At 49.8% G+C, this 27688-nt stretch overlaps 1 protein-coding gene across 3 annotated transcripts; it reads left to right on the top strand.

The window, feature by feature from the left end:
• The first annotated feature begins 730 nt into the window (after positions 1-730).
• On the top strand, positions 731-27688 carry abat (4-aminobutyrate aminotransferase). Of its 3 annotated transcripts, XM_023957878.1 has the most exons (17): positions 731-907; positions 2429-2481; positions 10663-10802; positions 16879-16976; positions 17532-17561; positions 18737-18854; positions 20981-21030; positions 21972-22052; positions 22132-22224; positions 23310-23372; positions 23444-23507; positions 23743-23891; positions 24111-24248; positions 24634-24801; positions 24879-25025; positions 25665-25776; positions 25913-26034. In XM_023957878.1, the coding sequence occupies exons 3-17, from the start codon at positions 10733-10735 to the stop codon at positions 26032-26034; spliced, it is 1503 nt and encodes a 500-aa protein (XP_023813646.1). In that variant the 5' UTR covers positions 731-907; positions 2429-2481; positions 10663-10732. The 3 variants fall into 3 exon arrangements, with proteins under 3 accessions (XP_023813646.1, XP_023813645.1, XP_023813644.1); XM_023957877.1 differs by lacking the exon at positions 2429-2481 and having other exon boundaries at positions 752-907; XM_023957876.1 differs by lacking the exons at positions 731-907; positions 2429-2481 and having other exon boundaries at positions 10645-10802; positions 25913-27688.

Genomic DNA, 27688 nt, shown 5'->3' with positions numbered 1-27688 from the left:
TGGATTTGGGGACCCCTGGTCTAGGATCTGGGGTTTATACATCAACTCTCCGACTTCATCCGACCAAAGCCTTTATGGACTTATTCCCATTTTCCTGTGACACAAACATTAGTCCCTCCCTGTTGAAAAGCTATTTGTGATGTGAGGTAAAAGACAGAGAAGAGTCAAGAGTAACCGTCTTCAACTCGCCAATTAAAGACGGTAATCAGCCATTTAAAGACAAATGTAACCAAATAAAGAGCATTTATCTAGTTCACAGCAGAACTCAGCCAGCTGAACATCCATTCAGTCAATTATCCGCCCGTGAGACCAATCGGATCAGTTTAAAACAATTATCAGGCAGTTTGACAGCTTTACTGAGTTCATTTTGTTACTGCTGTCAGCCAGTTCAATCCAGTTTTAGCCGGTAAAACCCAGCGGTGAGACAGAAAAGCAACAGATCAGCCTGCTTTGGTTTGACATGTGGAGGCACATTCAGGTGTGTCTGGACCGGTTCAGAGCAGTCGTCAACCAGGTTAAGAGAGAGGTCAGGTTCTGGTTAAAGCTCGTTACCAGCAGGTTTGATCCAGCAGTGAGACCAGAGTTTTGAGATTGTAAGTAACTCATTTATTAGCCAAAGCGGTTTTTCAGATGTTTTTTATTTATTCATTTATTTATTTTAGAACAGTTATGAGGGCTTTTCCCCTGTTTTTGTAACTGTTGTTTTTTTAAAGATTAAGTTTATGTGGAGATCATTTAGACCTGAGAGAGGATGGGCTGGCTCTGAGGAGGAGAGAACATCGAAGCCCCTCCCCCTGCAGAGAGCACGCGCACAGCTGTCGCGCTCTCGGACGCGGCTGTTTCACTCCACGCTTCTGCAGCCGCGCGCGGACTCTCACGCGGACCTGCCGCTGGTTTCGGACCTTCGGTAAGTGTTTTCGGAACCAGACCACCTGGGCCGTTGAAGTCGGCTGTCTGGCGGGACAAAAGCCGCTCTCGCGCCTGCGGCTTTGCGCGCGCGGCGGATGGAGTCCGAGCATCCCGGCACAGCTGGACCAGCAGCGTCCGCGGCTTTGCGCGCGCTGCCGGTCCAGCCTGTTGGCGTCTGGATGTCCCGAAGCGAAGGAAGGCGGCTGTGAACGGCGCCTCCGCCGGTGTGCGGAAGCTCGAGCACCGGAACAGCCTGCGGGATCCGGTCAGAACCAGTTACTTGATCAGAGAACACCGAGTAACGAGAGCACCAGCACGAGCTGTAGTGCGGCGACTTCCTCCTCGGTCTGCACTCGAACCTTTGACTGAGTCCACAACTCCGGTCCATGACCCGCATCCCAGGAGACGTCGGTTCCGTCTGATCCAATCAGGGCCGCTCCCTATAGGGGCCAGGGCCAACACAGCATAGGGGCCCCTGCAGTGCAGTGTCCCGCAGCAGGGACCAGACACGGGGAATCTGGTTCTTAAGGGGTCGTCCTGTGCCGGTCCCCAGCCCGGATAAAACACAGGGTTGTGTCAGAAAGTAAGGCGTACAAATCAAACCCACCTGTACAAAACGCTGAAAGCTGATTGGCTGTGGAGGTGAACAACAACCTGTGGATTTTGTTCTCCGGCAAAATTAAACGACACCGTGGTGAGCGTGCAAACGTGGTGTCATTGTGTCGCCATTTTTGCCTGAAATATGGTCAAACTTTTTTTTTTGCACAAACGTGTGCATCAAAGGCTTCCAGTTATTTGTTAAAGTCCCACTTTGATCATCTTTTGATCTTTTTTCAAAGCGTTCCTTTAATTCTGATCATGCCGTTTTTAGCCAAAATAAAATAACCCGTTCTCTAGGACGTAGTTTCTGTAGAGCGGTCAAAAATTCACCTCTGAGACTGTTGGTGCAGAAGTAAGCCTCTGCTGACATCCCATCATTCTTTTGTTTACAGTCTCTCCGGCTAGCTTACAGCCCCTCACACCCCCGACCTAACATTAGCAGTGCAACAGAAACAGCACCAGCATCAGATCCATCCGTCCGTCCAGTTCTGATCCAGATTCCAGCTCAGACCAGGAAAACAGAGACGTTCTGTTGGTCTGACCAGAAAGGGGCGGAGCCTGGAGACTGTGACCCCTGGACTGTAGCTTCTACGCCACAAATGCGATCTTTTTTAAATGACATTTTTTCATCTGCTCCTGATTTTCAATGATTTGAATAAATAAATTCTCAGAAATGCAGTTTTACTCCTAATTTTGTTTATAAATGTCCATCATGAAAAATGTCACAAGAACATGTTAAAAACACCACAAACACAACTTTTATTGTCTTTCAGCTTTTTTGCCTCTCATTATATAAATTAAGCGTGTGCGCGCGTGTGTGCGTGTGTGTGTGCTCGTGTTTGTGTGCGTGTGTGTGTGTGCTCGTGTGTGTGTGCATGTGTGCGTCTCCTGACCATAATGCCCCACTGTGTTGTTGCAGATCCCGTCAGCTCGGGTCAGAACTTCTGGCCTTCCACAGCATCACTCGGACCGGTAAGGGTTCCACTCACTCAAAGATCCACAAACCAGTAACAAATGCTAAAAGGGGGGGGGCTCATGCAGGTTTCTGCCGGCTTTCCTCGTGTCTGTGTCAAACATCTGTCACAGTCACCGGCAGACAGGATGAAGTTTTCAGAGTACGGCTGATGAAGCCTCAGGCTGTCAGTCAACTTCAGGGGGTCTATCCGATCACGCAGACTCAGAACTGGAGACCTGATGATTTTATGGTCGCTGCTGATAAAAACTTGCTAATGTGGATATTAGCCCCGTGGTAAAGGTGCGATCCAGCTGCAGCACGGGTCACCTTCACCTGTAAAACAGAGAAACGGGAGGATCCACCGATCCTGTCTGACTCACAGCCCCACAGTTTTCTCTGTCTAGACTGAACCTGCAGAGATGCAGCTCAGCGCTTTCTGAGTCGATGGCGTGTCACTCATTCACAAACCGCATGTGGAAACCGGCGTGAATGAGACCAGAGTTAATATGTAGCTGTGCTGCAGAGGTGGGCGGGGCTGCTGAACTTCAGACCTCGCACATTTCCAGGTCACGTTGTGCCGCAGACACGCATCTGTGAAAATGAGGATCAATAGCTGGCAGCAGAGCGTCAGCGTTATCTTTATGCTCCCGTGTGTGCACGCGTGTTCGCCGTGTCTTCATCCGCTCGCTGTTCAGCTGCAGAAAATGCTCCTCCCAGAACCTCAACAGACAAAGATGGCGGATTCATTTGGGGGAAATGAGTTCTGAGCATCATTGAGACATTAGCATGGTAAAGCAGGAACTACACGCCGACCCAGAAGCCCTTTCTTTTCCTCTCATCCGGCCCGTGAGCAGCGCTGCTTACTTGTGATCCTTGCTGCCACCGGTGTGAATGAGAAGCAGCCCACAGCATGATGCAGCCACCACCATGCTCTGGTCCTGAAGAACAGCTGGTTAGGGAGGCCGGCTCTTCCCACCCCCTCCTGTTCAGAAAGTCCAGGTCCCGTCGGACCAGTTTCAGGTGATGTCACAGTCGTGTTGAGGAGGAAGACAGTCGTGTCTTCTGATTGGTGGGGTGGGGGGGTGTGACTGGCAGACAGACGTGTTTGGAAACTCTAACTGTAGCTTCTGTTAATCATCAATATGAAGGACGGCGTTGACCTGCAGGCGCTCTAACCGCCTTCCTCTGCAGCGCTCCGTGTTTGTTACATGACAGACGCCTCACATGGGAAGCTGCTGAAATGAGGCAGACCAAACACAAACGCTGCTCATGCACTAAGAAAAAGACAGGAAAGGATTCTACTTTCAGCACTGTCATGAGTGCAATGATGAAACTTTTTCAAGTTGTGAAAAATGACCATCGGCTCTGAATTAAAGCGCATTATTGAGTCTGGTTTGACTCTAATCACAATGCAGAAAGTCAGCAGAAACGAGCCAACTCTCATGGCGCTCTGCTGCAGCCGCAGATCCACCTCTTTCCCATTTGTTCAGCCTGTCTGTCTGTCTGCATCTCATAAGGTAAACCTTTCTAAAATAATGATGATGAATGGCGGACTAACTTATCAACATTTATGAGAAGTTTAAAATAACCTCCTTATAACGGAGCCAAAAACAGAGACATGTGTGGCCTCTGCTGTACAGACGTGACTTTCATTTTCTGTGTGTGCACGCTCCTGTGTGTGAGACGGCGGCTCCTCCCAAGGGCACTTTAACATATGGGCAGGAACAGGGCGGGACTCGAACCTCAATCAGAGGATGACTGAACCCCGGTCGTCCCTCTTGGCGCTCTGAATAGGGGAGCTCACATTTGCTGTGTACTCAGAAGTTGAAAGTACACTTTTCCCTTTCTGGGACTTCCTGTCAGCTGTTGTCCCGCTCAGGTGGATGCATCAGCTGTTCCTCGAAGGCGTTCTGCATTCATGGTCGCACCGCCGTCTCCTCGGCGAACCGCTGATGCCCGAGCTCAGAGGCGTCACTGAGGAGTGAAGGACTCCATTGTTTCTGTTTGTCCAACCATCTACTCAAACCTCTTCAGTTTAAATGAGGCACCAGCTTACAGCTGAAGCTGTTTCTGATTAAAACGCAAAACAAGTGGTAGTTTTATTCATCATGGTTCAGTCCGGATCGTCCCACTAAAGGCAGATGAAATGGGTCGTATGCTAACAGTTTAAAGTGAATCGAGCAGAAAGGTGGCAGTGACGCTGACTGTCATGCAGAGAGACGTTAAGCCCCCTGTTTTAGAGTTTTTGGTATGACCCAGCTGTGGGTTTGAACCATTGACTGTAAATGAAAACTGGACTGAGCGAGTGTGACGTCACCCATAGTCGATTCAGTCACCATTTGTTTGCAACACCGACGTGGTCATGTTGGATCCAGAACCCACAGGGAGCAGCGATTGGTCTGAGTCGGTCTGAGACGTTGTTTCTATGGCAACCACTCTCCCCAGTCAGAACTTAGCTTGTTGGAAAGACACGCCCCTTCCACTTGAAAGCGGGCCACACAAAATGTGTCAATCAAATGCTTCAAACATTTGACATGGGGGCCCAGGAGGCTCCACTTACTTTTAGTGATGCATCTGATTGGTCAGATTGTGACATGAAGAACTTGAACTGCAGAAAAAAATATCATGAAAAAAAAAAGAGGATCATCAAGAAGATGTTAAAGGAATCAGATCCAGAACGGTTCTTCTGACCAATAGACCGACTGAGGAACAGCTGTTTATTCTCTAGAGAAGCTTTTGGGATTTTGGCTTTTTGGAGGCACTTCCTGTTTGGAATGCCAGGGGGGAGGGGTCACTCAGTCCAGTTCTCATTTACAGTCAATGGCTACAATGAGCAAAGAGAGGAGAGTCCATCAGATGAAAAGTGTTTGTTACCAAATCACAGCTTTCTTCTTGAACAGGAAGTGACTCGTTTTCTGTGGGTGATGACATCACTCCATCCAGTTCTTCTGATCAGTCAGTGGTCATGCGGTGCACGCTGAGCTCTGATTGGTGGACAGCAGCAGCTGAGCGGCTGCTGTCCTGACTGAATGTTGGCGTCCGGCTGCGGCGCCGGGTCCCGTCAGATGCGTGCATGGCTCCTGTCTGAGAGGAGGCTCGGGAAGCGTCTGCAGCCCAAACTGGGTTTCCCGCCTTCTGCTTCAACCGCTGATTGGCTCCACATGAACTGATTACATAAAGTTTCTGTGTTTTTGTTCTTTATGCATCAAAGCTTACACAACCCAGTTTTTTCAACTCTTCCTGTACTGTTGCCATGGTGACGTGCTTCCATTGCCAACTTGGTTCCTAACTTGCTTTTTGATGGGACGGGTCAGGGATCATAACACGACCCACCACAGGACCCCCCCGCTGCAGAATAGCTGTGAACGGCTGACAGACATGTGGGCCTGTGGGAGGAAGGAAAAGCAAAAGGCAGAGCAGGTACCTGTTCAGGTTAGAGACCCACTCCAATGGTGCTTTTGGTGTTTGGAGCGTGTTGTTTTTCCCATGATGGAGGACATATGTAAAGAAAATTAAGCTTCAAATTGTTTTTCTGAGTCCTGCTTTATTCAAATCTTGTGAATCAGGAGCAGATGAAAAAATGCCCTTTGAAAAAGATTGTATTTGTGGCTTAGAAATACGCTGGGCGGAGCCACAGTCTCCATGCTCCGCCCCTTTCTCATCATCCACTGTCAGACCAACAGATCCACGAATGTCTTTGTTTTCCTGGTCTGAGCTGGAATCTGGATCAGAACTGGACGGATGGATGGATCTGATACTGATCGACATGTTTGTTGGGGTGTGAGGGGCTGTAAGCTAGTGGGAGAGAGTAAACAGATGGGCGATGGGAAGTGGAGGCGGGCTAACTGTCCCAATATAACTCTGAAATGAATTTCTAATGAACACCTGCTGCTCTGCAGAAACTATGTTCTAGAAAACGACGCAGGTTTTTGCTTTTTGGCTAAAAACGAAATCATCCTCATTAAAAACCCACCGGGAACACTTTGAAAATAGATCAACAGATGATCTGAGTGGGACTTTATGAGGCAATAGAGGAGCTAAAATGCCAGGTATGTAAATCTATGAAGTGTAGCCAGCTGTACCCAGCTGTGCTTCCCTCCCGTTACGGCAGAATGTGGGGGTCTCTGAGACGCCCCCTGCTGTAAGAACAGAGCCTCTGATGGGGCAAAGCAGTCAGAACACTGAACCAGACTCCAGTGAATCAGCAGTGAAGGTGCAGACAGCAGGAGAGGCCGGCTCTCTCCTTCAGCGGTTGGACGAGTCGTTCTCGTAACTTTAGGATCCCTGAGGCTCAGTGGACATGCAGACGTGCGTCTCTGTTTGGATGACATGTCTGCTGCTCTGCACACGTTAACGGTGACCCGGATGGAAGCATTTACACTGACCAAAAATATAAACACAACAGTTTTGTTATTGCTCCCATTTCTTATGGTATGAACTCAAAGATGTGAAACATTTTCCACATTCACAAAATAACCAGTTCTCTGAAATATTGTTCACAAATCTGTCTAAATCTGTGATAGTGAGCACTTCTCCTTTGCCAAGACAATCCGTCCCACCTCACAGGTGTGCCATATCAAGATGCTGATTAGACAGCATGATTATTGCACAGGTGTGCCTTAGACTGGCCACAAGAAAAGGCCACTCTGAAATCTTCAGTTTTGTTTTATTGAGGGGGTCAGGGGACCCAGACAACCAGTCAGTATCTGGTGTGACCACCATTTGCCTCATGGAGTGCGACACATCTCCTTCGCATAGAGTTGATCAGGTTGTCTATTGTGGCCTGTGGAATGTTGGACCACTCTTCTTCAATGGCTGTGGGAAGTTGCTGGATATTGGCAGGAACTGGAACACGCTGTCGTATACGCCGATCCAGAGCATCCCAAACATGCTCAATGGGTGACATGTCCGGTGAGGATGCTGGCCATGCAAGAACTGGGATGTTTTCAGCTTCCAAGAATTGTGTACAGATCCACACACACAATGCCACACACGCTGTCTGCCATCTGCCCTGAACAGTGTAAACTGGGATTCATCCGTGAAGAGAACACCTCTCCAACGTGCCAGACGCCATTACATGTGAGCATTTGCCCACTCAAGTCGGTTACGACGACGAACTGGAGTGAGGTCGAGACCTCGATGAGGACGACGAGCATGCAGATGAGCTTCCCTGAGACGGTTTCTGACAGTTTGTGCAGAAATTCTGTGGTTATGCAAACCGATTGTTTCAGCAGCTGTACGAGTGGCTGGTCTCAGACGATCTTGGAGGTGGACATGCTGGATGTGGAGGTCTTGGGCTGGTGTGGTTACACGTGATCTGCGGTTGTGAGGCGGTTGGATGTGCTGCCAAATTCTCGGAAACGCCTTTGGAGACGGCTTATGGTGGAGAAATGGACATTCAATTCCCTAGCAACAGCTCTGGTGGACATTCCTGCTATCAGCATGCCAATTGCACGCTCCCTCAAAACTTGCGACATCTGTGGCATTGTGCTGTGTGATACAACTGAAGATTTCAGAGTGGCCTTTTCTTGTGGCCAGTCTAAGGCACACCTGTGCAATAATCCTGCTGTCTAATCAGCATCTTGATATGGCACACCTGTGAGGTGGGATGGATTGTCTTGGCAAAGGAGAAGTGCTCACTATCACAGATTTAGACAGATTTGTGAACAATATTTCAGAGAACTGGTTATTCTGTGTATGTGGAAAATGTTTCACATCTTTGAGTTCATACCATAAAAAATGGGAGCAATAACAAAAGTGTTGCGTTTATATTTTTGGTCAGTGTACATTTAACAGCCTGGAGCATCATCAGCATCTTGTCTCTATTTTGAACTTTTTCTCCATCAACGTTATAAAGTCATTTGAGGACTTAAACTGTCAGCTCTACTTCTAGTGGAAGGTAGGGTTGACCTGGAACTGCTGAGGGCGGCCCTGGGGGGCATCTGGAGTTTGTTTTGCCACAGTTGGAGGAGATGGAGCTTTGTTATTGACACGAGCTCTGCCTCTGCGTCTGCGTCTGCCTCTCTGTCTGCGTCTGCGTCTTCTCCCTCTGGGTCTTTCATTCAGTTTATGGGTTGAATACTATAAATCCTTCAATCATTGATTTCCTGTTTCTCTTTCTTTATTCTAGTCTCTTCCACCATGTTTTGCTGCTTAACTCCTTCTCCAATTTTTCAACTATTCAAATGTTCACCTCTTTCAGTTTTTTCCAGCTGTGACTTTTGCTCCTTCAAATCCCTGAACTTTTCCAGATATTCCAGGATTTCTGCCTCCATTGAAATACATGGAGGATCCTTGGAGCAGAAGCTCGCTGGTTCGATACCCGGCTCTGGGGTTTTTGTTATTGTGCTGTTTTCACTTCATTGGCTGACTCTCCTGGAGCATCTTTATTTTTGAATGCATTTCCTTGTGTTGTCCTAAAAGACATGTAAATGGAGTGTTCATTACACCCCCCCCCCCCCCCCCCCCAAAAAAAAAAAAACCAATATGACAAAATAACAGTTGAATTGATCTCTGCCAACTTATTCCAGAACATTCCAGTTTGTCTTGCTTCATTTTGATCCAAATGATTTCAGCTTTTTTAAACATCAGTGCGGTTCTCAGCATGGAGAGGTTTTCTGTGAAATCCCCCAGACGGGGGGGGGTGTCCATGTGATCACACAGCAAAACCCCCCCCTGCAACCTTCTGCCATGATGGGGGGTTTGGAGCTGGAGGGGGCAGAGGAGAACACCAGAGATCAAAGATGGATGCACGTCAGGACGTTACCTTTAGGGTTCAGTCAACGGTTTACAGCCTCCCTGATATTGAGGTTACTTTAGCTCCTCCCCTTTTCAGTTGAGGGGGGGCTTTGTTTGTCTGAAAAATGGCCCGTTCATCTCTGAATTGCAGCTCCCATCCGTTCGGCCCCCCTCATGGAGCACACCCACCCCTCCCTGGCTGTTGGATGCAGTCTTGTGTAACTCAGTCTGAACCAGTTCCATCTAGTTCACTAGTTGTTGCCAAGAGACCATCTGTGCTTGCAAGCATGTGTGTCTAAGGTTGCGTGTGTGTGTGTGTGTGTGTGTGTGCGCACACGGCTGCGTTTCTAAAAGGGTCGGGGTGGTCGTCTCCGTGTGAAGCTGGATAACTGGAATGTTCCCGTTCCCGCTGCCAGTGTTACATAAGCCATGAAGAGGAGCGGCTCTGCCTCGCTCTGACGGCCTTTGTGGCCACATGAAAGCCCCCCCAGTGGAGGTTCGATGCCGTCGCTGTGCTGCTTGGTGAAGCTGACAACAACAGGAAGTGGTCCAGGCCGAAAACCTGCGCCGTCATTCTTCTGTTTGAGTACCAAGCATTTCCAGTCAGAGGATGAAGGCTGGGCTGTTCCGACTCTTCCTCCTGCTGCTGGCCTGGACCGGTGGATGCAGGAGTTCCTCGTCTTCTTTGACAGGCGGCTGTCACAGTGACATGCAGACGTGTCAGCAGGAGACGGGACGTGTTTCTGCTGAAGGCGGTTCGGCGTCGGTTCAAATGACAGAAACACTGAGACTGTTTTCGTTTCTGACCCGTCAGTCATGATGTCTAGCATGTTTGGAGGGACGTCGTCAGGAGCCGTTCAGCCCATCAGTCTGTTAGACACAACAAAGTCTCTCAAGGCTGCTTTAGTGGCGGCGTGGCACAGCGATTGACCTTTGGCCCTAGTGTTTACAGGTTGCCCCCCCCCCCCCCCAAGTCCTAATCTGATCATCATCTCATCTGTCGTCTTTCAATGATGATTCATTTTTAGCCACAATCTTAAAACCTGTGTGGTTTTCTGGGACATAGTTCCTGCAGAGCGGCAGGAATTCATCAGAGATTCCCCTCTGAGTTGTGGACTGTTGCACAAAGATTTGAATAAAAAAGTAGTCAGAAAAAGAATTTCAAGCCTAATGTTCTGAATAAATGCCCCCCATCATCAGGAAGAAGATGTTAGAAACCCCAAAAACAGCCTTTTCATCAGAGAGGGTCTTTGAAGCAAACTATAAAAAGCTCCTTTGATGTAAACACCATTCACCTTTGAATGCATCTCTGACATTTACTGAGGTAAAGTTCTGATAAAGATGATGTGGTGGAGCTCATGGGCTCCCGTGTTTTCTGGTGTTTTCTCTGCATGTGGGTGAACACGCGTCTGCGCAGAAGCCTGCTGTTCATCCTTCATCTGCAGTTTGGTTCTCTGCAGGAGGAGGAAGCCGCCGCTCTCTTCAGGCAGGTTCTGCCTCTTCATCGCTCTTCTTCCTGTCTGTGAAGTCATGGCCACGTCCCTCATCCGCCGCCAGCTCGCCGTGCCGCTGCAGAGGACCCTGTGCCTCCGAGCTCCAGGTGAGTCGGCCTGTAATGTTGGGAATCGTTTGTGAGTCGCTTAACTCGGCAAAACAGTCCTTAGAAAGTCAAAAGACCTGTTTGAAGGAAAAAAGGCTTATTTTCTGTTAAGAGAATGTGTCTCAGTGACGAGAATATAGGAATTGGTTCAAGGAGCGTTTTGTGAATCCATCAGCAGATTTTATTTAAAGAACATTTTTCAAACATAAAGTATTTTTAACTAAGGGGGGGGGGGGGGGGGGGGTCTGTATCTTCTTTTCTGAATGTCTTCATTGATGAGGTCAGACCTTTTTAATGACTCTTTAAGTTTCCATTCAGTTTAATTCAGAAAACATTTAACAGGAACCGATATTCTAACAAGTTTTCATGAGTTTTCTTCTCTTTCATCACATTTTTAAAATGTAACATAGAATAATCTAACATTTCCTGAAAACTTAATAAGAATAAACATGTCAAACAAACATTTGATGTCATTTCAAAAGCCTGATTTGTCCTGGGGGGTCCGGTCACATCAGTGCTCAGGAGGAGTGGGAACTCTGAGGTTCTGCCGCAGGATTGGAGAACCGCTAATGTTGGTCCAACAGGACGTGCTCATCAGTGTGTGCAGACGGTTCCCTGCAGCTTTGTCAGAGGTCCATTCTGCTATCAGAACCCATCTCAGCTGACTAAAGCTGTAGAACGTCTCAGTCAGACCCGCTAAGGTCCACATGAAGGGTTCCAGGAGTCTGGACCGGGTTTGTTCTGTGCCTAACGCTCAAAACGTTCTGGTTCTGGTTCTGTGAGACTAGAACAGTCCATCCCAACCGGCAGTCCTGAGCTGACACGCACAGAAACGGAACTTCTCAGGGGAGGCGCTCCGGACCGTGCCGGGCCGGTCTCCCAGCGGGATCAAACCGGTTCTCAGCCTCATCAGCAGTGACCTTTGACCCAGGAAGCAGTTTACCCTCTGAGCTGCTTTTCATGCACCACGTTCATGGTTACGTAAAGATCCGGCTCCTCCACGGCTGCAGACGGAGCTCGGAGGACGGAGACTTGGATTCCAGCTGCCCAGAACCTCTTCTCAGACCGATGAAGGGTCACCTTTGGGATCACAGCGAATCCGTTTGTTCCTTCACCCCGAGAAAAGGGAAAAAGGAAATTCCTAATTATAACTGGTTGCAGTTTTATGTAGAAAGATGGCAGCACACAGAGAAATGTCTTCATCCTGAGCCTACAGCTCAGAGAGGAGAACAAGGTTTCCTCTCTGAAGTGGATCACTGGGGTTTTCTCCACCTGGTCTCACTGATGGACGAGGACTTGAGCTGCTACTGTTCTTTCATTGGACCAAACTAAGCTTGCAGCCTCATGGTCTGGTAACGCTGACCTCTGACCTTCCCTCAGTCATCTGCAGTTCCCATCGGAAGCCTGCATGTCGCCGTGACCCTGATGACGCTTCCCTGAGGACACGCCCAGCTCCAGGTCCAGCCTGTGGGTGAATGCGATGCTGGCAGCTGCAGACCGGCCGTGCTGGCGGCTGCAGACCGGCCGTGCTGGCGGCTGCAGACCGGCCGTGCTGGCGGCTGCAGACCGGCCGTGCTGGCGGCTGCAGACCGGCCGTGCTGGCGGCTGCAGACCGGCCGTGCTGGCGCCTGCAGACCGGCCGTGCTGGCGCCTGCAGACCGGCCGTGCTGGCGGCTGCAGACCGGCCGTGCTGGCGGCTGCAGACCGGCCGTGCTGGCGGCTGCAGACCGGCCGTGCTGGCGGCTGCAGACCGGCCGTGCTGGCGGCTGCAGACCGGCCGTGCTGCGCCGCCTCCTCAGAGCGTTGCTGCAGTCCATGCAGCTGTTGGAGAAAGCCGTCTGATCCTCTGCTCTGGGCGCCGTGCGGCTCAGAATGCTGCTGTGCACGTGGTCGTCACGCCTGGTAGTTCAGCTCTTCCTGGATGGCAGGATGGAGCAGACAGGAAGTCCTCCGGGAGAACTTTGTTTTGGTGGTGCAGTGGTTAGCCCTCCTGCCTCATAGTGAGCTGGTCCTGGTTCAAATCCCAGCTGGGTTCTTTCTGAGTTTGCATGTTCTCCTGGGTTTCCTCCTGGAACTCCAGCGCCCCCCCTCTGTCTCTACAGTAGCCCTGGGTGTTCATGTGTGTGTGTGATTGTGTAGTCCTGCCACTGGAGCTGGTATGGCTCCAGTGAACCCGAATGGAGGATGAAGCTCTGCGGACGCCGCCTGTTGTTTTGCTCTGTGCTGCAAAACAACGTCTCATCATCAACGTCTCAGCTTTAAGGGCGTCTTCCAAAAGGATCGGCGTGTGTCGTACCCAGACTATGGACGGGCGCAGTGACAGTCTTCTGGGTGGGTGTCTTCCCCTCATTGAACCCGACTGAGCCAACTTACTGGGATGTGGGAAACCTGTGCCGGGAGTTCAGTCGATGAATCTGGAACAGTAGATCCGGACGGCACCACAAAACGACAAATGCACCAAATAGTGAAGGAATTGGGACAAACTGTCAGTTTCTGCAGAGCGGCAGGAGTTCACAGGAGATTGACCTCTGAGTTTGGTCAGACTTTTTGCGCGGATGTAACCCCCCCACTGATATCCCATCATCCCTTTCTATACACTTTTCCTGCTAGCTTTCAATTCCACAATCGAGTCCCCTAGAAATTTCCCAGAAGTCTCTGCAGTAAACCAGTGTGCATCGACGCTCACTAGATCAGCAAATTTAGACCACAATGCATTGCGTCTGAACAATTTTTGCCCAAAAAAATGTATTTAAATGTATTTTTTAAATAAACCATCAACATTTTTATCTTCAGAAGACTGTGGACTCATAAATAATCATCACAAAACGCTCATATTAATTAGATTTTAATATCCACCGTTAGAAAACTGTAGTGAGCTTAGTGTCTGAATTGCTTTTCAAATTTAGGGCCCTACATAGTCTCAGACTATATAGGTTGTTAGTTAGGGATTAGGGCGGGAATTCAGACCTAGCTTTAGTGTAAGGCTGTGTCCGAGTTCCCGCCGTAATCCCGAACTCTTAAAAAAAAGTGCAGAATTATCTCGTGGCCTGGATTGGAGAAGCTCCTCACGAGCATTTAGACAATCCACGGTGTTCTGATGATGAAAACATGGAGGGTTTACCAAAAACTTTAGTTATTTTTAATTCAGTGTAAAAAAATTGTTCAGGTGCAATGCATTGTGGTCCATATTTGCTGATCTAGTGAGCGTTGATGCACACTGGCTTTATGCAGAGACTTCTGGGAAATTCCTGGATTTCCCTCTGGATTTGGGTTTGTAGATTCAGACAAACTAGAAATGGTGAACGCGCTAAAGAGTGAAGGAATTCACACTAAAACAGTGATGTCCTGAAAACTGGGTGCAGATTTATTGGAAAACCATCAAAAAGGACGTGGCATCAGTTAAAAGGTGGAACTTCAGTCTATATTCTATGACGGGTTGTTTTTGAATGGAATCATGGAAGAGAAAACTCTATTCCATGATGTTGTAACTTCTTTGGAGTTGCATTATAAACAGGGGGGGGGCACTCAAAATCAAAATCCAGTTAGGGTATTATTATACTTTAAATGAATAGTACTCAAGCAAAACTGTCTCAATTCAGAGTAAAATTATACCTAGTGAAAAAAGTACTAGTATTCTGAAGTAGCTCGGTTGGAAATAACATCTTCATCTTCAAGACAAAAACAACAAATACTCTAGAAGAATCCTACTAGTAGGTTTAGGGGCTGTCTGTCATCTGGACGTTTCACCTCTTATCCAAAAGGCTTTATCGATGAATTAACAAACCTAACCTACTATGATGGGATCAACCTGATGACTGACAGTCTGCATAGACGCCCTAGGAACATGTGACCCAAAACAGAGAAAGAGGAGCAGCTCTTCATCTTCATCACTGGCTCTTTGACTGATTCAAACGTCTTCATTCATTCTGCTCTCGGACTCGAACTCTGCAGGCCGCTGCAGCTCAGCAGTCAGAGACACGTTCTGTTGCAGCTGGACTGTGTGCCATCAGAGTCTTCCCACGGACTGGACTGAGGTGTCTGGGTGGGCGGGGCTGATTGGCGGCGAGTGTCGGGACTCGCACAAGAAGCAGAGCAGAGACCTGAGCTCTGGGAGCCACAGTTTGTGACACCCCCCCTGAAAGACGACCCGTCCTGGAATGTGTGAAAGCGCAGATTGTTCAGAGCACCCCCCCCCCCCCTCCCCGCCTGCTTTGGCAAAGCCTTTGATGTGTATTTAAGGACCCAGAGGAAGAGCAGGAGCCTCATCAATAATTCAGATAGATCTGTTGAAAGGTCACCTGACAGCCTCACAGCTCAGGACCACAGCAGCTGCTGGGGGGGGATCTACATGTCAGTGGGCCGCCATCATTCTGGGGGCGCGGCGTCACATGACCTTTGAGGAGAGGCGCTCTGCATGAGCTGAGATCTCCAGAATGACGGCAGTTTTCATGTGTATAGCTGACAGTGGTGGAGCGTCCTCCTGTGACCCGGTCGCTCCAGAACGCTGCAGAGAAATGCTCCAGAGGTCACATGACCAGCACACTGCAGCAGGGTGATCACATGACCAGCACGCTGCAGCAGGGTGGTCACATGACCAGTACGCTGCAGCACGGTGGTCACATGACCAGTACGCTGCAGCACGGTGGTCACATGACCAGTACGCTGCAGCAGGGCAATCACATGACCAGCACGCTGCAGCCGGGCGATCACATGACCAGCACGCTGCAGCCGGGTGATCACATGACCAGCACGCTGCAGCCGGGTGATCACATGACCAGCACGCTGCAGCCGGGTGTTCACATGAGGTGATCACATGACCAGCACGCTGCAGCAGGGTGATCACATGACCAGCACGCTGCAGCAGGGGTGTCACATGAGGTGATCACATGACCAGCACGCTGCAGCCGGGTGATCACATGACCAGCACGCTGCAGCCGGGTGATCACATGACCAGCACGCTGCAGCCGGGTGATCACATGAGGTGATCACATGACCAGCACGCTGCAGCCGGGTGATCACATGAGGTGGTCACATGACCAGCACGCTGCAGCAGGGTGATCACATGAGGTGGTCACATGACCAGCACGCTGCAGCAGGGTGATCACATGAGGTGGTCACATGACCAGCACGCTGCAGCAGGGTGATCACATGAGGTGGTCACATGACCAGCACGCTGCAGCAGGGTGATCACATGAGGTGATCACATGACCAGCACGCTGCAGCCGGGTGATCACATGAGGTGGTCACATGACCAGCACACTGCAGCAGGGTGATCACATGAGGTGATCACATGACCAGCACGCTGCAGCCGGGTGATCACATGAGGTGGTCACATGACCAGCACGCTGCAGCAGGGTGATCACATGAGGTGATCACATGACCAGCACGCTGCAGCAGGGTGATCACATGACCAGCACGCTGCAGCAGGGTGGTCACATGAGGTGATCACATGACCAGCACACTGCAGCAGGGTGGTCACATGACCAGTACGCTGCAGCACGGTGGCCACATGACCAGTACGCTGCAGCAGGGTGATCACATGAGGTGATCACATGACCAGCACGCTGCAGCAGGGTGATCACATGACCAGTACGCTGCAGCACGGTGGCCACATGACCAGTACGCTGCAGCAGGGTGATCACATGACCAGTACGCTGCAGCATGGTGGCCACATGACCAGTACGCTGCAGCAGGGGTGTCACATGAGGTGATCACATGACCAGCACGCTGCAGCAGGGTGATCACATGACCAGTACGCTGCAGCATGGTGGCCACATGACCAGTACGCTGCAGCAGGGGTGTCACATGAGGTGATCACATGACCAGCACGCTGCAGCAGGGTGATCACATGAGGTGATCACATGACCAGCACACTGCAGCAGGGTAATCACATGACCAGCACGCTGCAGCAGGGTGGTCACATGAGGTGATCACATGACCAGCACGCTGCAGCAGGGTGATCACATGAGGTGATCACATGACCAGCACGCTGCAGCCGGGTGATCACATGACCAGCACGCTGCAGCCGGGTGATCACATGACCACACGTGACTTCCACATGGTTGTTTTCCATCAGGATGCAGATTTGTGAGCAAGACTGCAGCCAAAACACACGTGGAGTTTGACTACGATGGACCGTCCATGAAGACCAGCGTCCCCGGACCGCGCTCCCAGGTAACACACACACAAGTAGAGACACACAAGGACCTGTGCACGCACATTTAAACACACAAAACACACAAAGACCTATGCACTCGCACATAAACACCCAAAGAACACAGAAAGACTTATGCACACACACATAGACACACAAAGACTTATACAAACACACATAGACACACAAAAAACACACAAAGACTTTTGCACACACACATAGACACACAAAGACTTATACACACACACATAGACACACAAAAAACACACAAAGACTTATGCACACACAGACACACAAAAAAGACACAAAGACTTATACACACACACATAAACACACAAAAAACACACAAAGACTTATACACACACACATAGACACACAAAGACCTGTGCACACACACTTAAACACATAAAACACACACAGTCTTATACACACACGTAGACACATAAACAACACACAGAGACCTATGCACACACATTTAAACAAACAAAACACACAAAGACCTATGCACACGCACACAGACACACACAGACTATGGATTATATCCTAAAACCGCCAACTTTGTTCCTGTTTTGCAGGAGCTGCTGAAACAGCTCGGAGAGATTCAGGTGAGCACAGTCACAAGGCAATGAGCCCTTTATTGTTGTGTTTCTCCACTGAAGCGTTTTTGTGTTGCATTCCTAGTTTGTGATGATGCTGTTTCCACACGGATTCAGGAGCATCATCTGTCAGCTTTTAATTCCACAGCATTTTGATCCAAAAACATCTAAAGATGGAACATTTGACACAACAACCCTCCAGAAAAACTACACAACTGAGTGTGACAGTGTTCACTCAGTGTGACGGCGCTGACAGCTGTTCACTGAAAACCCTGCAGAGTAAATCACAAAAATGACTCAAACCTTCATGTTATGGTGGGATGCTGACATTAGATAATGAAGTTAAATGAAGACTTTTCACTGAAGCAAAAATCTGTTATGACAGAAAAAGATGCTGATTAAATGTTGGAGACCAGACTAGAGAGAAAAGACGATCTTTTGAAACTCTAGAGGGAACTCTACACATTCACACAGTTTCTCATCTAAACCGCCCAGAACAACCAGAAATCAATCCACAGGAGCCATTTGGGTCAGAATCTTTGCTCAAGGGCACGACAGCGGCGTGACGAACATGGCTGAGACCGTTTACCACGCAGGTTCACCGCCCCAAAAACCTCAGGAATGAACTGGAAACACTCTGATTCAGGTTTCTACAAACAAATACCGACTAAAGAAACCAACATGTTGAAGACGGAAGGCGTCCGTCCAAACACGTCACGTATGTTGGAACAGAACCCGTGTCTGAGAACTAAACCACCACGACTGTTTCCGGGGGAAGTCTTGATTCTAAAGCCATGTAAGAGTCCAACATCTGAGGGATTTTATTCCCTGGAAAGAACTTTAGAGCAGCGGAATAAATCACAAATCCAAAGGTGTGTGGGGAGGGGCTGTGGGGCGGGGCTTCGTGTCTTCTGGGACGGACTCCAGCGCCGCCGTGGCGGATGGAGCGTTTCAATCCACATGAAAAAGAATGAAAAGGAATCTGAAAAGTTTGTAAAAACTAAGATTTAGGAGTGTTGAACCGATCCGCCTGTGGGCTGTGATGGAGGACGTTTGAGCTGAGGAGCCGTGAGCGTGCACACGCTAAGAACACGCCATTTCTGCTCACTGTCAAATCAGCACGGGAGCTTGACCAATCCCAGACAAGACTGAGGACCGTGTCTGCTGATGCTGTTTCTCTGCAGAACGTGGGCGCCGTCAATTTCTTCTGCAACTACGATGACAGCAGGGGAAACTACCTGGTGGACGTGGACGGCAACCGCATGCTGGACCTCTACACCCAGATCTCCTCCATCCCCATTGGTCAGTATCAGGACGTCCCGCCACGGCATCACAGATCCCGCAGAAAGCCGGAATCGCACAAGCGCTGCATTTACTCTAATTCAACTTTAAGTGGTGAAATTCAGCAAGTTTTGGAATAAAAACAAAAGTTATATTTCATAGTGAACATTTGAGTATAGTTTTTATTTTTTTCATCAATTCTAGATGTTTTAAGGCTGTAAAACTCCTCACAACACTTTATAAGATGAAGATTTTCACATTTTTCTGTCCTGTTTAAACCTTCCTAGAAAAAGGACATGAATGAACACGCATGTACAGGAGACATGAATGAACACGCATGTGCAGGAGACATGAATGAACACGCATGTACAGGAGACATGAATGAACACGCATGTGCAGGAGACATGAATGAACACGCATGTAGAGGAGACATGAATGAACACGCATGTAGAGGAGACATGAATGAACACGCATGTGCAGGAGACATGAATGAACACGCATGTACAGGAGACATGAATGAACACGCATGTAGAGGAGACATGAATGAACACGCATGTACAGGAGACATGAATGAACACGCATGTACAGGAGACATGAATGAACACGCATGTAGAGGAGACATGAATGAACACGCATGTAGAGGAGACATGAATGAACACGCATGTAGAGGAGACATGAATGAACACGCATGTAGAGGAGACATGAATGAACACGCATGTGCAGGAGACATGAATGAACACGCATGTGCAGGAGACATGAATGAACACGCATGTACAGGAGACATGAATGAACACGCATGTGCAGGAGACATGAATGAACACGCATGTAGAGGAGACATGAATGAACACGCATGTGCTGGAGACATGAATGAACACGCATGTACAGGAGACATGAATGAACACGCATGTGCAGGAGACATGAATGAACACGCATGTACAGGAGACATGAATGAACACGCATGTGCAGGAGACATGAATGAACACGCATGTACAGGAGACATGAATGAACACGCATGTGCAGGAGACATGAATGAACACGCATGTGCAGGAGACATGAATGAACACGCATGTGCAGGAGACATGAATGAACACGCATGTACAGGAGACATGAATGAACACGCATGTGCAGGAGACATGAATGAACACGCATGTACAGGAGACATGAATGAACACGCATGTGCAGGAGACATGAATGAACACGCATGTGCAGGAGACATGAATGAACACGCATGTAGAGGAGACATGAATGAACACGCATGTGCAGGAGACATGAATGAACACGCATGTACAGGAGACATGAATGAACACGCATGTGCAGGAGACATGAATGAACACGCATGTGCAGGAGACATGAATGAACACGCATGTGCAGGAGACATGAATGAACACGCATGTACAGGAGACATGAAAGTCTGAAAGTGAACCGCGTTGCAGCAAAGGACCACTTCAAATCCTTCTCCTCCTTTGTCTTCACGTGCTTCACCCATGACCCCACCCAAACGCCACATATACGCCCCAATGTGGGCGGAGTCTGAGCTGAAGAAGCAGCAGGGAAGGCGAGTTTTCCTGACGTCAGACTGTTTGAAGGTGCAGAGGGCAGACAGGGCAGACGAAGACAGAACTGCCCCCCCAGCATTCAAATGACTGGCATGCAAAGCATCTATGGTGCAGAGGTCCTGGTTTCCTGTCTGAGTCTCTGCGCTGCGACAGATTTAGGTCATTCTGTCTTCAGACACGTTTATGATGATTCTATTGATGTGAAGCAGAGAAATAAGACCGACTGCAGAGCAGCTTTTTAGTCCACACTGCATGAAAACTCTGCTTCTGTATTGATAAGAGGATCCGCTTTCACAGCAGACGTTCTTTGTGCCATGCTGCCCCCTGCTGGTGAAGGCAGGAATCAGACTGCTTTATGTAAGAACGTCACATCTGTTTAAGTCAGAATTTGGACTCAGGGCTTCTCATCAGACAGAAGTGTTCTAGAAATAAACCCTGAGATCAGAGGGAGTTCCCTGCAGGACTGAGGGGACTTCTCAGCACACCAGACACACGTGTTTTTAAAAAAATAAGGTGCTGACGGTTGTTCCTCCACCTTGAACAGAGAAAGCTGCAGTTGGAGACGTAAAATCCCTGCTCTGTCTTTTCCAGGCTACAACCATCCTGCTCTCCTCAAGCTCATGGCCAACCCCAACAATCTGGTAGGTTGTCTGCACAGACTGCAGGTCGGCTGCGCAGGTGAGAGCGTGCATGCGTGCAGGCATGCACCACTGCCATGTTTGAAATCAGCTGCAGGGGCTGGCTTCGTCCTGAGCCCCTTAGACTCACGCACACATCTTTATGTTCGTTGAAATAGGGCCGCACCAAACGAGGAAAACAAAAAATCAACATCGCAATGACGATATAACTTCATCATTTCCACTTGACTGCAACAGTTGAATGTAAATAAGATTCAACATAACTTAAATTATGCTCTGAAGGACCCTCGTCTACATGGGAGGTGAGCTTCTAACATGGAAGGGCTCCATCTGATTGGTCAACAGCGTGAAGGCGTCCATCTGATTGGTCAAATGCATACATGGATTTATTTGATACGTTAAATACTTCAAGCTGCCATAAGATTGTTTTGGCACATTTTAAGATGACCCTGTATGAACCAGCCAGACCTCGCCGCTCATCTGGATCTTTGTTCAGATCCTAGAGTCCAAACCAAACATGGAGAAGCTGCGTTCAGCTTCTATGCTCCACAGATCTGGAACAGACTTCCAGAAGCCTCAGAGCAGCAGAAACATTCAATCCTGGAGTTAATGTTTCTGCTGCTTTGGATCCGTTTACATCCGCGCTGTTACGTTAGATTCAGTTCTTTGATCTCCCGTTTTTATCTTAATGATCTCCTTCAATGTTTCTGTTAATGTTTTATGTGAAACAAACACAAAATATGTGAAACATCTAAACTCTCCTTCCTTTAGCTAAACTGTTTGACTCAACGTTAAACGGATGTTTTTTTTTTTCTTTACGTTGGAATTATTTTGAAAGAAACTTTTTTTTTTTTTAAGTTTACCTGTTGATGAAAAAACCCCTGGATCCTGAAGTCGAAGCGGTTTTGTGTGATGAAGATGTGAACCGCTCTGTGTCTCCTCAGAGTACGTTTGTGAATCGCCCCGCCCTGGGAATCCTGCCCCCCGAGAACTTCCCGGACAAAGTGACGGAGAGCCTTCTCTCTGTTAGTAACGCCACGCGTGCACACGGACCGTCTGTTGGTGTCATTGTTTGTGTCTGACAAGCCCCTCCCCTCCTGTTAGGTGGCCCCCAGTGGGATGAGCCGAGTCCAGACGATGTCCTGCGGGTCGTGCTCCAATGAGAACGCCTTCAAGTCCATTTTCATCTGGTACCGGGTGAGTGAACCCGTCCGGACTGGGATCAGCTGTGGATCAGAGACCAGCCGCCTAAAGGAACGAACCCTCCTGCCTCTCTGCCTCTCATGTTGCTGCTGCTGTTGATGTTTGTTCAGCCTCAGGCATGGCTGCCTCTGGTGTAGCGCCCTCTGCTGGCACCGGTCAGCTGAACCGTTTCCCTTTTTACAGTGGATCAGAATCAGACCAGCGGCAGCCGGTGTCAGTACCATAACCATTCGGCCTGCAATAACCGTTCGGGGTCCTTTCCACTGAGGATAACGTCACACTACGGTGGCCCTACTTGGACAAACTACGTAGCGTGGAGGTCTGCTGGGGCTCTGCATATTTTCATTTCACGTTTCCTTCTGTAACCTAAAGTTCTTTCCCCTCATAAGTGACATTATTCTTTGTAGTGTTTCTAGAGATTTTTCCACAACCCACTTTGTAAATAGATCTGTGGCTGTTAGAATGAACCTGCTGCTCCACACGAGCTAACAGGTCTCTGAGCAGAACAGCTGGAGTCTCAGAGCTTCGTGTTTGCAGACATGGAAGGTCCAGATTTGTCCAGACCAATCACTGTCTGACACGTCATCAGACCACCGGACAGCCAATCGCATGATGTGAGGTCAGCACTCGTCCCAGGACCCCCAACGGTTGTTGCAGCCGAATGGTTGTGGGACCTACAGCGGGCGTCGGCCCCACCGGTTGTCCGTGCTGGTACTTCCTGTCTCCGGGGTCACCCACATCCCAGCATCAGGCATCAAGGGCTTAGATGATGGTTCAGAAAAGCTTTTGCCGTGACCTCTGCCTTCATTGAAATTCAGTTTTGGCGGGTCCATGCAGGGGGGGCAGGAATCCTGCTGGTTTTTCAGAAGCCCCTCCCTGCTGATTACCTGGTTCAGGTGTGTTGACACCGGCCCTCTAGGCGTCTGGAGTTTGACACCTTTGGGTTGATGGGTCTGGGTTTCTAACCCCCAGTGAGCCCAGAGAACACCTGCGGTCATGTGACCGTCTGTTTTTGCCCCTCCTTCGTGCGTGTGTTTGGCTGCAGGGGGGTAACGGACACATTTCTGCTTCTGCTTCAGAACAAGGAGCGCGGCCTGAGTGGACCCACGGCTGAAGACCTGAGCTCCTGCATGCTGAACCAGGTCTGCCTCTGTCAGCTCGCCGGCGTGACGTTCCCCCCTTTTCCCCGTGTGACTGTTGGTTTCTGTCTCAGGCTCCAGGATGCCCCGATCTCAGTATTTTGTCTTTCACGGGAGCTTTCCACGGAAGAACGATGGGTATGTCCGACACTGATTCAATGAGATGATTTGCTGGCGTAAAGCAAACTATTGTAGTAATGGAGAGACGTGCAGACGTGGGTCATGTGACCTCCAGCAGTAACCAACAAACCGCTAACAGATGATGGAAGTTTTTGAGCTCATCCTTCAGCTCATGGTTAGCGGTCGATCCAGCTAACGATGAGCTGCTCCATCTCTGATAACGCCCGTGTCCGTGTGTGCTCTGTGGGGTCAGGTTGCCTGGCAACGACGCATTCCAAAGCCATTCACAAGCTGGATGTGCCGTCCCTGGACTGGCCCATCGCCCCGTTTCCGAGGCTGCAGTATCCTCTGGAGGAGTTCAGCAGGGAGAACGAGCAGGAGGAGGCCCGCTGCCTGGAGGAGGTGAGGCATGCGCGCGCACGTGAGCTGCACGTTCATGTGCAGAGTAAAGGTGGAAGTCATGAGCTGCTGTCTGCTGGAGAAGAGCTGCATTACAACATGAAAATGCTGCTCCAGACGAGGATTCGCCTGCTCGGCCTGTGAAGGAGTCTCTGCAGAAGCTTTGAAGCTGCTCCTCCTGCAGGTTGGAGGAACTTTCAGCCTGTTGCTTCTCCTCTGCAGGTGGAGGACCTGATCGTGAAGTGGAGGCAGAAGGGAAAACCTGTTGCAGGCATCGTGATCGAGCCCATCCAGTCTGAGGGCGGAGACAACCACGCCACCGCAGACTTCTTCAGGAAACTCCGCATCATCGCTCAAAAGGTAACGGAAAACGGAGCCCCGCCCACCCAGCAGCCGCAACCTTCATGTAGATCAGTGACTGTAAATGAGAACTGGACTGAGTGTGATGTCACCCCTAGAAAACTATTTATTTCCTGTTCCAACCAAATGAAGTCAGTATGTCGGTATACATTTCTCTCAACGTAAAGCGGGGGACATGAAGGTTTTTCAAACGGCCCGACTCCAGAGACTGCAGTCCCTCCATGCCTGCTGAGGGGGGGTGTCTTGTTCAGAGCTGGTGATGATGTCACAGAGCGCAGAGTCCCCTCTGACGCGTGTCGCTGTCACGTCTGAGCGTGGATCCAGTCTCTGCTGGGGTCTAGGTTTCTCCTTCATCTCCCTCTGTTGTGTCTGCCCCCCCCCCCAGCATGGCTGTGGCTTCCTGGTGGATGAGGTCCAGACCGGTGGAGGAGGCACAGGAAAGTTCTGGGCCCATGAGCACTGGGGCATGGACGACCCCGCTGACATCGTCTCCTTCAGCAAGAAGCTCATGACGGGGGGGTACTTCCACAAGGACGAGCTGCAGGCTGATAAGGTTCGCTTTCACCCCACAATGTTCTGACGTCCTGGCGGACCCGCCCCTCTGCCGGCTAAAGCTGTTTCCTCCCGCAGCCGTACCGCATCTTCAACACATGGATGGGGGACCCGTCCAAGAACCTGTTCCTGGCTGAAGTCCTGAACGTGATCCGCAGAGAGAACCTCCTGGAGGAGGTGGCCCGCTCCGGGAAAGCGCTGATGAACGGCCTGTATGAGCTGCAGGTACGGACTCGCCGTCGGACCCGGGACCTCTTCTGGACGCGTTCACTTCTGACTCGGCTTCTCCTCCGTCCGCCTGCTTTGGGCCTCAGAAAATGAGGCTTTCAAAGCAGATTAACCGATTAGGAAAACAGATTTGATGCAGAGATGCAGACGATGACATCATAACCACATGCACAAAACAAAGAGCAATGCTTTACACTGTATCTAAGCTCAGTTTTCATGGGCTCCCTGTATTTCAGTGCACTGCTTTCTTTAACATCACATAGTGTTCTGCGTCCTGATTGGCTGTTGATCCTGACTCCTGTACAGAATGCCTTCAGTTGGTCAGAATTACATAGATCTATAATCCAGGACTTCTTTTTTTTTAATGAAGGTTTGAGAGTTTAAGAGAGAAAAGTGTGAAAATGTTCGTCTCTTTGAACATCTGTGATCCTACTTTGCAGATCATTTCAGAACGTAAACCTGCCATAAACGAGGAAACGCTGCAGCTGTGAAACAAAGTCTGAATGCTAAAACAGCAGAAAATAAAATGCTTTTCAGATGATGATGAGAAAAGCAAAGACCATAAGAAAAGCAGACGTTCTGCCGAGCAGAAAACCACAGAAGAGGTTACTGAGCCTCCTGCCGTGTGACCCACAGGCTCAGTACCCGGGCCTGCTGAGCCGGGCTCGAGGGCAGGGGACCTTCTGCGCCATCGATGTTCGTGACGCTGAGACCCGTGAGAGGATCACGCTGCAGACCAGAGACAAAGGTAGGCAGCAGACTGGTGGGTTGTGGGATGACCTCCAGCTGCAGGCGAAGGCTTTCCCTGCAGCTGCACAGCCGCTCATCGCCGGCTGTGACGCCGGGCCGCAGGACGTCCCGCTAACTCCGTGTGTCCTCGGCAGGGGTCATCCTCGGAGGATGTGGAGAGAAATCCATCCGTTTCCGTCCGGCGCTGATCTTCAAGGAGTACCACGTCCACCTCTTCCTCAACATCTTCAACGACGTGCTGGCCCAGCACAAATAGGTCCTGGGGGCTCATCTTTACCCAAACCCAGAGTCGGTCCAGAGCGCAGTGGGGGGGGTCATAATAAGTTGGACACACAGATCCACAAATGTCACTAAATTGAGGCTCAAAGCAGGTCAATGATGACGATCACCTGAGCAGGTGTGACGCATCGGAGACGCCTCTGCTCTGCAAACACATCTATATGTTTTAGTTCTCTGGGCTTTTCTGTGATGACCCCGGTAGATGAAGAGACGGCGAGCAGCTCAGACACGCCCCCCTCCTGTAAATCCATGCTCTCATAGCGTTTTCTTATGGTTGGTTTGCTGTTTCATTCAGCTGTCAATCAACGTCTGTCTCTTGTCAGTTCTCTGGTTCCGTATTTCCAGATGTTGTGATGTTGTCTGGACCTGATGGAGCAGAGTCATCAGCACAGCCCCCCCCCCAAAAACCTCCATCGTGAAAAAATGGTTCCAAAAACGACAGACCGCAACGCCTGTGACGGTAGATTTTGACATCCCCACCCCACAGCGTCCCCCCTCTGCTCTGCCGATGCCGTTTCTACACAAACGGCACTCAGGGATGACGAGACTCACCAGGAGCCACCGTGCAGCATGTCGGCTCCAGCCGCGGCAAGAGCCGGCATGCTGCCATGGCGATTGGTGCAGAGCCCCCCCCCCCCCCCCCCCCCCCCCCCCGCAGAATCGATGGGGGAGGTCGATTCAAAGTCTGTAAGGTCACGGATGATTCTGTGCCTCCATCTTACTCTGTCTGTAAGCTGAAGTCAAAGCTCTCATCCGACCCGTTTCCGAGCCCGTTCCCAGCAGAATCCACGGCTGAGTTCTGATCAACACCAACACGAATGTTTTACCGTCCTATGCCGCACAAACAAAGGAGGTCACGACCTCCACGTCCCAAAGGTCAGCCTTCCAAAAGGGTCGGACAGCATACAATCATATAACGGTGTCCTTCCGTGATTGTTTTGGCCCGCTGTTGCCTGCAGCGCCCCCCGAAGGCCGAGCTAGCATGTTCATCGTGTGCCTGCATGAATTCTGGCTCCTCTGCCCTCCCCCCGCCCCACAAACGTGCATGCTGACTGAAGACGTGTGAGGGCTCAGCATCACATGACCAGCAGCCAGCCAATCAGGCGGGCTGCTCCCCCCACATGCTTCCTGATGTTGAATGGATCCGTTTTCTCCATCCACATGACGGTAAACTTACGGCGAGGATCCGGAGCAGCCAGCTTCCCAAACCCGAATCGGAGCAGGACAGGGAATCACTTACAGCGGAGCTCCACTAGGAGGCGCTGTGAGCTGGAAACCAGCCTGCAGAGTGGAGAATGTGATCAGCTTCATGAATAGTCTTAACCAAATTCATGTCATTCGTGTTATAATCACATAAACTATATGTATAAATATTCTAACATATTTTTTACGCATTAATGACATGACTTCATGTTCAGTCTGGAACAGATGCCAGAGTCGGTCCTAAAGCAGAGACGGCAGTGCCTGCCTCTGGGGGGGGGGTCAGTCAGTGTTATCTGAAGTATCTCTAACATCCTTAAACGACTTGCACTTGTAATCTCAGATAGATGATTATTGATGTAATTATTGTAGATTGCTCTTACTGTGATTCTGTTCATGTTTGTGAGAAATAAAGTTTTTGGTAATGCAGG

Source organism: Oryzias latipes, chromosome 8, assembly GCF_002234675.1.
Source record: "Oryzias latipes chromosome 8, ASM223467v1".
Taxonomy (NCBI): Eukaryota; Metazoa; Chordata; class Actinopteri; order Beloniformes; family Adrianichthyidae; genus Oryzias; species Oryzias latipes.
The sequence above is the reverse complement of the archived record's forward strand: the minus strand, read 5'-3'. Positions and strand labels throughout refer to the sequence as shown.